Source organism: Arvicanthis niloticus, chromosome 15 (genome assembly GCF_011762505.2).
Source record: "Arvicanthis niloticus isolate mArvNil1 chromosome 15, mArvNil1.pat.X, whole genome shotgun sequence".
In the NCBI taxonomy this organism is placed as follows: domain Eukaryota; kingdom Metazoa; phylum Chordata; class Mammalia; order Rodentia; family Muridae; genus Arvicanthis; species Arvicanthis niloticus.
In genome coordinates, this window is record NC_047672.1 from 22,712,799 (window position 1) to 22,723,854 (window position 11,056).

Sequence of the window (11,056 nt, forward strand, 5' to 3'; positions counted from 1 at the left end):
GAGCATTTACTTTTGAAAAAAAAAAAAAGTTCTTGCAGTCTCTATAAATCTCCTTTAAAAATGCTCTCTCTGAGCCTTAAGAGCCAGGAAGAAGAGGTTAGAGAAGAGCTGCCCTGGGTCTGAAGTCAGTGGCTCCTAGCTCCTCCAGGAGAGCTCTGTTCCCTTCCTAAGGACAGCACTCTGGCCAGCCAAGCAGACTCCAGGATAAGGGAGCCTGGACCCTTCTCAGTTTACTGAGTTGTCTGTCATAACTTCACACTGAACCCTCTTCAGCCTAATCCTCTAACAAGATTGGGATCAGAATGTCTCTCCCACTCTTGTTATCTCCCTTGCTAACCTTCCTGCCTCTCAAGGTCACTGCCTCCAGGGATCTGTCTGTCTTCTCTTATCTTGACCAGCTTGCAGTACTGAGCCAGGTTAAGCCTCTTGTTTCCTGATCAGATAGCTAGCTAGCTCCTCAGGGCCTCCACAGGACCAGTGTTAGAGGTCATGGCTACCTCCTTGGGACATTTTACCAACAACAACCCTAAATGCATCTTAATCATTACTCAAGTGCATACAACAGTAGCCTACAACTTCAGCAGCTTTTGAGTTCAGTAAGCAATTCGATTTAGGTCTTAATAATGTGTCTCTGTTGTCTAGTGAAGTTCAGGCCATGCAATGGGGAGCCAATGAAAACAGATTTACCTCTTCAAGTCAGGAGACATTAAGTCTTATACCGTACAGATTTCTTCTTCCCAGAGAAGTAATCAGCAAATGACACTAATTTCTTCTGCTATAATGTACAAGCATAACAAAGCACTCAGGGGTCTGCTGTCCTAGGAATGTCACAGCTTGAGGAAGTACTACAAAGTGAGAAGATGAGACAGGCTTCCTTGTAGTCTGTCATTGAACTCCACCGCTGAAGGGGTGTGTGACCACACACTACTGATGTTTCTCCTTCCTGCCCCCACTTACTGATCTAAAAATTAAATGAGCTGGAATTGTCATGCAATTAGTTTTATTGTGATCTAGTATTCAAATATTCCTTTTGGGCTTTAGTTGTTTGCATAATACCAAGGCACTTGAATGTGAAAAACTTGCTAAACCTGGAGAGGGGAATAACTGAACTGTGACTTTTTTTTTTTAAAGCCACTCATGTTTCCAGTACTGAAGAGTGAAGTATAAACTGTCCCAACAGGCAAATTCACATCTGTTTCTCATTTTCCCCCTTCTTCTTCCCTCCACGTCCTCTCCTCTGTATGAATTGCTAAAAATCAAAGTTGTCCAGATTTGCCCACCTTTCTAGAAGTCTTTTATCTCTAAATGTTCTTCCTGGAATTAGAAACACAGGTTCATGCAGGAGACTGAAATTATATTATAGTCTTTCCCCTTAACACCTCTCTCCTCTGCTGTACCAGGAAGTCAAAAGGATATGTTTACGCTCCACTGACTCCATTCTACACATGGTGAAAGACCACAAAACTGGGGTGGGGAAGTGTGTATTCCAGAGAAATGTTATTTGCTAAGGATATTACAGAGATAAGGTAGATATGGAAGAATAGAGGAGCGTGGGAAAACTGAGAACCTCCTTGACTCTACAGGTTTGCATCAGGCATGACCCTGTCATAGAGTTGCTATGGAAAACTGCATGACTCTTCTCACATTAGGTCTTGAATTCAAGTGAGATAATCCTACTCTGTGTCCTCTCTAGACACTTCTGGCTCAAGTTATGTAAGTGGCACCGCTCTGTACACAGTGGATAATCAGATCAGAAGAATACCAACCTGGCCCTCCCCCCATGGCACTGTGCCTGGCACAAGTATAGATACATATAAGTCCAGAACTCTTGAGTATCCATCTGCAGGAAAGCTGTTCTGGGCCCCAGGAGCCATGGCCTGTGTTCTCTTCAGGCTTTTCTTACTTTTGGTCCTGGCAGCCTTTTCCCAAGGCAAGCGCTTGGGTCCTACATCTCCCCTTCGTTATTCCAGGTTCCTAGATCCTTCCCATGCTGTTTTCCTGCGCTGGGACTTTGATTATGAGTCTGAGATAATCACATTTGAGCTCCAAGTCCAAACGACTGGATGGATTGGCCTGGGCATCACAGATCGGTACACCTTTGTGGGAAGTGATCTGGTAGTTGGAGGAGTTCTACCCAATGGCAACGTCTACTTTTCGGTAAGTCTAGGGATGAGCAACTTGTGTTGAGTTGAAGATGGCTTCATGTCCATAGTCTTCAACCTCCAACCCACGGAAGAGCTCTTTCACTGGGTTGAGGATGGCCTTGTGTCTAGAAAAGAATTTTTCTTCTGCAAGCTCAGCCATGCACACTGAACTCCTGTTGATTGCAGGTTTCTCCCTACAAAGATGTTCTGGCACTCCAGTCTATGTCTTCTAGGCCTCTTGTCTGTCAGACTTTTAAGAGAGAAGACATTTTATACTGTAAGAGTCTAATACAACTTACTTTCTAGAAGCAGAGTAAATGGAGGTCACTGAATAAATTCAGTTATTAGAACAGTCTTTGTCTCCAATGTCCTTTACACTCACTTAGGTAGGCTTCAGTATGAAATTGTCTAATAACAGCAATGCCAGCAAAAGAAACATAATTGATATATGCTTTTGTTCCAAATTCTTTTCGTTTTAAATCTCATAGCATCACTGAGAGGGATTACTATAATCCATTTGTTCCCAACCTTTCTAATGCTATGACCCTTTAACATACTTCCCAAACACAGAATTATTTTGGAGACACCCAAACACAGAATTATTTTTGTTGCTATTTCATAACTGCAATTTTGCTATTATTATGAATTGTAATATAAATATCTCATATCTGGGATATCTGAAATGCAACCCTTGTGAAAGTGTCCTTTGATACTACAAAGGGGTCATGGCCCACAGGTTGAGAACCACTACTGTAACCTGCCTTTTACAAATGAAATAGAAGTTCATTTGTCTCCACGGATGCAAACATTCTAAATTCACAATCACAGCTCTGCACTGCACTTATATAGTGCTATGCTCATCACAGCACACAAAAATGTATAATCAAAGCATCACGAGAAAGAATGTACAGATAGTTCAGAGAATGAGTTTTTCTATAGATTTCAGTGGATTACTAGAACTTATGAAGCTAACATTTGAAGTGAAAATAATAAAGCCAGATGGTAAATCTCCAACAGATATGTCTGTCTCAGGAACACATCCATTTGTGCAATGTAGGTAGCTGGCTTCTGCCATTTTAGCATATACCTGCTGTCCCAAAGCTTAATTGTTTGGGATCCTGGTTCTTACTTCTTAATGATCACTGGACCCCAGGATCAGCACCTTCTGGATGAAGACACTCTAGAACAGGATGGGAGCCAGGATGCTGAACTGCTAAAGCTCACAGAAGATTCATCCTCCACTACCATGCGCTTTTCCAGGCCCTTCAGATCCTGTGATCCACACGATCACGACATTACGGTAAGATAAGGAAAAGAAAAAATATTTAGCCACAATCAGCTTCTCTTGGGAAGATATGACTATCTTCCCAAGTCAGGCATCCAGTCATAATTCATGGGATTTTTATCCTTTAGTCTTCTTGAGTTCTGTCCAGTTGTATCACCTCTTAAAATTTGCAATGACTCCTTGGCACGGTCTCATCCAATAACTAAGTGCCTGCTTGTTTTATTTTTCCCCTATTAAAGGACTCTAACCAATTCCATTGAATATCAGTGTCTGGAGTTCAAATTTGGTTCATCCTTATTCTGCAGGTGTAGAGAAAACGAATGGGAAAGGGTTAAGTACGGCAAATGAGTTATCCTCAGAGGTAGAACTAAAGCCACACTAATCTTGTATCAAGTTATTTTCATTCCACTGTATAGATGAGTGACACATATAAGAAACTGAATGTAGATAAATGTAAAGTGCTGGTGAATGTCAGGCCTTCAATGTTTGTGGTGGTACCCATAGAGTGATACCATGAGGGTCCTGGCTGCCTATGGCCTGGATGACATACCAAAGATGAGCCGGGAGCATACTTTTGTCAAGTCCATCTTCTTGCTTCAAATACTGCAATATGATGATCAAGATGCCCCTGAAGACACCATCATCCATGACTTGAAGATCAGTAATGTAAGATCACATCATACCATCTCTCTGCCTCCACCTGTTACCATCTCCCCATTCACCCCAGATGTTTCATCTTGCACCCAATACCTATACATTCCTTAGAGTAAAATTACTATGAGTCCCCTTGACCTTGTAAAAAGTCCAATGTAGACCTAAGATGATCCCTGCTCCCTAATCTGTCTACCTCCCTGCTTTTGAGGAACTCTCATTCTCATTCCCATTCCACTCAGCTTTTTTTTCATCTTTTCCCAGTTCCTCATTCCAGAGGATGATACTACATATGCCTGTACCTTTCTCCCACTTCCTATTGTCAGCAAAAAGCATCACATCTACAAGGTACATGAACCAAGAGAAAAAGTCTGCCAAAGTAGGGAAGGCACTATAGCAAAGCAATGGGCATGTTAGAGTCTGGAGATTGAAAAGGTTGCTGTGAGGAGATAACACGGAAGGAAATGTAGGGTAGGGCCAGGTGGAGTTTTGTAGGATTGGAAGCCACATAATTTCCTGGGGCCAGAACTCTAACTATCAAATTATTTTATGCAAGTGGAGGTTATTTTGACAGAAGATAGGAATTAGTATGTTTTTGAAAATAATAATTTCAAGTTCCATCATGATTCCAGAATTGTTCCCTTTTAGCAAGGGAGCTAGTAAAAGCAAGAAAGACGTGGCCATGCACTGTCAGCCAGTAAGAAAATCAAGTCAGAGTGAACTCAAAATTAGACTTCCATTTTTTAACTGTTATTTAAGCCAAGTACAAAAATATAATTTTACTAGTTCTAAGATATAAGGGTGGGGGGCATTTAAAAGATAGATTTCAAAGGAATGTGGATACATATATGCAAATTGTGAACTGACTGAGGTCACTAAAGGCAGAGTCATTGGAAGTTCCCTGGTGACTGAGAACTGTGAGCTGTGCTCCCAAGAAATGTATTTAAAGAGATGGGGTGTTGAAGTGTGTTTAAGAGATGAACCTAGTAGAGTTTAGGGAAGGTGGTAGGTTTCAGGGAGAGAAACAGATGAGGGCAAACTCAGAAAAGTAGAGAATGGCATAGCTTTGGGAGGCAGGAAGGACTGGATATTAAGGCTATGACACATGATCTTAACTATCATCTACCCTCCTTTCTGTGTCCAGTTTGAACCTATATTGGTGGAACGAAATGAGACGATGGTGCATCACGTTCTTGTGTATGCATGTGGCAATTCTAGTGTGCTCCCCACAGGCATCGGTGAATGTTATGGATCAGACCCTTCCTTCTCCCTCTGCTCCCATGTCATCGCAGGCTGGGCTGTCGGGGGCCTTGTGAGTTCTGAGATGGAGGCATTTTGTGACAAAGGGGTGCATGCTGTTAGGCAATGGGCTAATGGAAGACCTGGGGGGCATAGAAGTTCTGAAAGGTTAGAAAACCAGGTCAGAGCCAGAGCTCAGATCCAAGCATCTTGTCTCTCATCTCTCACATCACTGCCATACTTTCCAATCTCCAGAGTTACCAGTTTCCAGATGATGTAGGCATCTCTATTGGAACCCCCTTTGACCCTCAGTGGATCCGACTGGAAATTCACTACAGCAATTTTCAGAACCTTCCTGGTGAGTCTCCAAAGGACTTGTGAGAGGGCAGCTGGTGGAAGCACCTGGTTCCTCTGGATGTGGGAGACATGTGGCATACATGCTAGATTCTGTTAGTCAGAGCCCATTCTAGCTTTCCTGAACATTGTGAGCCACTCCCACCCTCTAAGAAGAGTATTTCTTTTTACTCTAGGTATCCGTGATACCTCAGGGATGCGGCTGTACTACACCTCGCACCTTCGCAAATATGATATGGGAGTTCTCCAGCTGGGCATCTCAGTTTTCCCTATTCACTTCATACCCCCGGGTGCTGAGGCTTTCTTGTCCTATGGGTTATGCAAGACAGACAAGTTTGAAGAGGTGAAGCTGAGACACATGTATTCTCTGGGTTTCTTGTTCTCCATCAGAGTTCTGGTCTAATTCTGAAACTCAGAAGCCTGAGCCACAGATTTGAAAAACGACTAAAGCCTGGTGCTCAGAAAAGTGGCAAGCACACATTCTGCAAGAGAGAAATGTGTCAGGGCTTTAGGGGCAAAGAACTTCAGTGAAAAGTGGGACAGGATGGTTCAGTGGAAATTCAGTGAGTGGAAACATCCATCTGGGAAAACAGAGAACAGAATATAATGGTCAGGAAGAAGGGAGGAGGGCTGGAAATGCTGTCTTCTTGGTATCGCATGGCATAGCCAATGTAGACATGACTTCATAGTAGCTGTGGCTGCCTGTATTAAGCCAATCCAAGACTGGTCCTGTCAACTCTCAGTCATGGATCAAGAAGGGGCCTTTCCATGCTAAAGTATTGGCTACTGATGAGTTGGAGGAGAAAAGGTAATCATTGTAATCATTGTCCATTCACCAATGATCCCATCAGATAGTTCCAAACCCATGGTCACACAGGTGATCCAGTTTAAACTCAGTGAGTGCCAAAATAAACCAATATAAAACAATAGCAAAGTTGTGAATATGGGGAGGAGGCTTGTATGGACAAGGGTAGGTAATAGGCTTAGCAGAGAGATTAGAGGGAGTGGAATGGTTACCAGAATACACTCAGTGCGTGAAATTGTCAAAGAACAAACCCAGTGAAATCTAAACACAAAAAAATTAAGAGAGCAATTTTTAACGAGACCAAGAAAAGGATGCTATCAGGCATCAATGGAGGAAACATAAAGCTTAAGCTCTTGACCATTCTGGGATGCCTTCTTGTTACAGATGAATGGGGCTCCAGTAGCTGACATATATGTTTCAGCCTGCCTGCTCCATACCCACTTAGCTGGGCGGTCACTGCAAGCTGTGCAATACAGGTAATTAAAAACCTTGAACTTTTCCCTTCTGTGTATAGGAATAGTTACTGCTTCTGCATGATGTTATCCCTGGTTAAGAAGAAGCTAAACTAGAGAGAGAGAGGAATAGACTGTGAAAGTAGAATCTTTTAGTTTTATTTCATTTGCATTCCCTGAATAAGGCTACATACTGCATCTTTATTGGTCTGGCCTTCTCTGCTTCATCTTCTAATGTCTGTCTTTCTGCTCTTCTCTCCCTCTAGAAATGGAACCCAACTCCAAGTAGTATGTAAAGATTTCTCCTATGATTTCAATCTGCAAGAGTCTCGAGACTTACCTCATCCTGTAGTGATTAAGCCGGTAGGATCCTGAGGATGGGTAATGGCTGCAGCGAGGGGGAGAGCAAGGAGACTGTGGCTTATTAGCCCAGACAGTTCTAAGACTATAGCAGTTTCTCTCTGACTTACTCTCTGCTCTCATGTTTCATTGTGCATAGGGGGATGAGTTGCTAATAGAATGTCATTACCAGACGCTGGATCGTGACTTCATGACTTTTGTAAGTGTCTTTCACCACAGCAGTAGCAATGACTTAAGACCTTGAAGAAAGCTGTATCCTGGATTTAACTGTCTAATAACTCTGATTCTTCCAGCTTATATTTTCCTCTCTTCCACGAGGCTTTTTATATTCTTATAATTCCTTGCATCTAAGATAGAAAGTCTGTACTCTTCCTGTTGGTGACCCAGTAAGACCATAAGATGATGTGTTATGGCATCTCTATCTCTCAACTTCCCAACACCATCAATGAACTTGGAGTCATAACAGCCCTGGTTTGGAATGCCAGCATAATCATTTAGTAGCTTTATTACCTAGGCACAGTATTCAAAATTTTGTCTTCATTCTAAATTCATAAGAAAGGAACAATACTACTATCTCATAAGATTATTAAAATAATTGGTTACCACATATAGAACAATGGAACCATCACCTTCCTTACAGTAGATGCTCACTTAGAGCTAACTATTGCTACCATGATTACAAAGAATCCAACAATTTTATATAGGAACCAATTCAGTGCTTCAGAAAGGATTGCACACTTTCAAGGAAGAAAACACAGCCATATTTTATTGTAAAACCAAGGAAGAAGACATCAAAATGAAAAAAACAGGGATTATAGTTTAGGGCTATTTCAGGAATCATAAGACAACACATGCCTCATGTGGTATCAGTAAGTGTGTCTGGTTCTAGACACATAATAATACCGGGCTCTGGAGAAGGACAGAAATGACAAAGCCACCCATAAGCAGTGAATACTTTGATTGTATAGGAAGAACAATGAGCTCGGGTGGGATTAAGGAATGAAGGAAAACATAGAAAGTAATGGGATTAAGTTGAGGGATTTGTGTCTAGGAAGCATTCTCAAAGCAAAGAAGATGATGTCCTACCTACAACTGTTAGGCAGCAGGGCCTAACTGTCAAATTGTATTTCTCAGCTCAATAATAGAGGGAAATAGATAGGCTAGGGTTTCTTGTAGGTAATCAAATAATTTGTCTCAGAATAAATTATCACACACATATACACATTATATTATAAACAAATGATCAGCAGCTGTAGGGAGAAGAGAATGTAATAAAGCAGGGGGCGTGGCTGACACTGATAAAGTAGGGAGTCTCACCCACATCAGAGGGTAGCAATGGATGTGTAAAGAATAAGAAAAAATATGAAGAATATTCTAAAGAATAATTCTTTAAAATAATATCAATACTTGGTCAATGACTGAAAACAGAGGAAGAGAAAGAAAGGGATCTGGTAAGGTGTGGTGAGCTGGACTTTATGGGAAGACAAAAAAGCTCTCTGGAAGAGTGACAACTTTCACAGTTTGTTGTTTGCCTTTTCCCTCTCTGCATGCTTTTGTGTACTTGTCTCTCCCTCTCTTGCCTTCTCCAGGGTGGTGCCAGCACCATTAATGAGATGTGCCTCATCTTCATCTTCTACTATCCCAGAATTAACATCTCCAGTTGCATGGGATACCCTGATATCATCTATGTGACCAATGAGCTGGGAGAAGAAGCATCAGAGTGAGTCAGTCTAACAGCAAAAGCCCACAAGAGCATGGGTAGGGATCTTGTCACTGGGTGGCCTAATCACACCCTGCCATTTCCACCCTTGCTCCATTCAGTGCTGATTCAAAAAGCTCTGAAAACAGAAGTTTTGCATGAAAGTATCTATATCAGTAAGGGCATTCAGAGATGCAGATGACAACAGAGCCTTGAAAGTCAGATCCCTTGTGCATAAAATCCTATGTTTCAGGCTTCACTAAAAAATTTGTTTGCATTTATGTCACAGCCTGTAAGTAAGTGCCCACTCCTGCGTGACTCTAATAAAATGCTGGAAACATCTTTCTTAACATACATACATACAATTTCAGGGCAATTGAAGACTTTCCTTCTTTCTTTCTTCCTTCCTTTCTTACTGACTGACTTACTTACTTACTTACTTACTTACTTAATTTCCTTCCTTCTTTCTTTCTTTTAAGAGGGGATTTCTTGCTCTGTAGCCCTGGTTGTCCTGGAATTCACTCTGTAGACCTCAAACTCACAGAGATCCACAGGCCACTGCCTCCTAAATTCTGGGATTAAAGGTGTTTACCACCACATCTAATTGCAGATTTACAGAAGCTAATCCAACCACCTCTCAGACCCTATGGTACCTATGTCCTTATAGAGCATCCTTTTCTCAATGTCCTAAGTTCTCTCTGATACTTTTTTCTTATCAAATTCACTAAGAATTTCCATCTAGTTCGACAACATTTCATGTGACTTGTACTAGTGCAGAAGGCTATATTAGTGTGGAAGCAAAGATGAAGGTGTTCTTCAACATATTTTGTCTGTGCTGTAAGTCAACACTGATTATTGCCATGTCCCTGCCTTAACCCTACTATCCACAGGAATCCCATGGAGAACCTGATGGTCCTGAATAATGTTGAGTGGACGCCAGAGAACATTAAGAAAGCTGAGAAAGCCTGCAAGGAGTCCCAGCAGACAGTATTGATCAAGACCATTGATGTGCGTGTTACAGTAGAAGCCACCCTGCAAGGCTGAGGCATGGTATTGGGCAAGGCAAGGACAGACAAAAGGACAGACAAAAGATGATGGTAGCAAATAGCAAAGATAGGAAGGGTGAATTGGGAGAGGGAATCACAGGAAGCAGAAAGGCAAGCTGTTGCTCTCTTGCATTGTAGAGGTTGTTGCAGCCTCCCAGTTAGCTTGTAAGGGTGGGGTGGCAGAGCAAGGTTTTGAGAAATGAAACGATGGTAGCAATAGTTCTGAAATTATTCAATTTTTCCCATCTCCTGCAGGAAGAAGTAGAAAATACAACAGGTTGGATTCCTGATATTATACCAACTCCTCGAGGATCATGCTTAGAGTCTTCTGGAGGCAAAGTTGAACCTCAGGACAAGACCCCTGCAGGCTTCAGGGCTGTACCACTGGCTCTCTCTGGCTCCCATACTCCTACTCTGAGGCACCTGCCCATGGTTGCTGTCCTGTTCCTGCAGGGTAGCCTCTCATGGTTCCTCGCAATGCTACAGACTGGAGTGTGATTCTGTCTCCTCATGATACCTACTCCCTTATCATGAACTACAAAAACAGCTCCATGATTTGACCCCTCTAAGTTTCCTTTGTGCCACTTTCCACAACCAAACTCATGATACTGCAGGTTCTAGGTTTTTATTCACAATTTACTGTTCAAGTCATTCTTAAGGTTTCAGGACCATTGATAGGATAACATGTTTTATGAGAAATTCTGCCATCGAGTCTGAGTGTTAGATGGTGGATCCACTCTCCAAGAATCCTAGTGTTCTGCTTTTTTTCAAATTGATACGATGAGTATGATGGGGCTTGAGTACAGAGGGAGATCATTGTAAACCCCTTGGCATGTGTGTGGCCCTGGAAAAGGTATTACTTCTCTATCCTAATGATAGTTTGTGTCTAGTTTTTTTAGAGCAATGTGAGTAGACTATATAGATATACTATAGAGTAAAGGGTAATTTTTGGTAAAGGAAGGAATTTTGTGTACATAGAGATAAAATTTTTAAGTATCACATTAAATAGAATTCAACTTGC

The 11,056-nt window shown here is 41.9% G+C and overlaps 1 protein-coding gene across 4 annotated transcripts; it reads left to right on the top strand.

Annotated features, from left to right (window-relative positions):
- The first annotated feature begins 1,822 nt into the window (after nucleotides 1-1,822).
- Nucleotides 1,823-11,056, top strand: LOC117720658 (DBH-like monooxygenase protein 2). 4 transcript variants are annotated; one of them, XM_076913476.1, is made up of 13 exons: nucleotides 1,823-2,157; nucleotides 3,298-3,444; nucleotides 3,934-4,095; nucleotides 4,345-4,428; nucleotides 5,225-5,392; nucleotides 5,575-5,677; nucleotides 5,850-6,016; nucleotides 6,863-6,954; nucleotides 7,197-7,293; nucleotides 7,430-7,489; nucleotides 8,880-9,010; nucleotides 9,880-10,034; nucleotides 10,291-10,429. In XM_076913476.1, the coding sequence occupies exons 1-12, from the start codon at nucleotides 1,873-1,875 to the stop codon at nucleotides 10,031-10,033; spliced, it is 1,650 nt and encodes a 549-aa protein (XP_076769591.1). In that variant the 5' UTR covers nucleotides 1,823-1,872; the 3' UTR covers nucleotide 10,034; nucleotides 10,291-10,429. The 4 variants fall into 4 exon arrangements, with proteins under 4 accessions (XP_076769591.1, XP_034375164.1, XP_076769590.1 ...); XM_034519273.2 differs by having other exon boundaries at nucleotides 1,824-2,157; nucleotides 9,880-9,997; nucleotides 10,291-11,056; XM_076913475.1 differs by lacking the exon at nucleotides 5,225-5,392 and having other exon boundaries at nucleotides 1,824-2,157; nucleotides 9,880-9,997; nucleotides 10,291-11,056.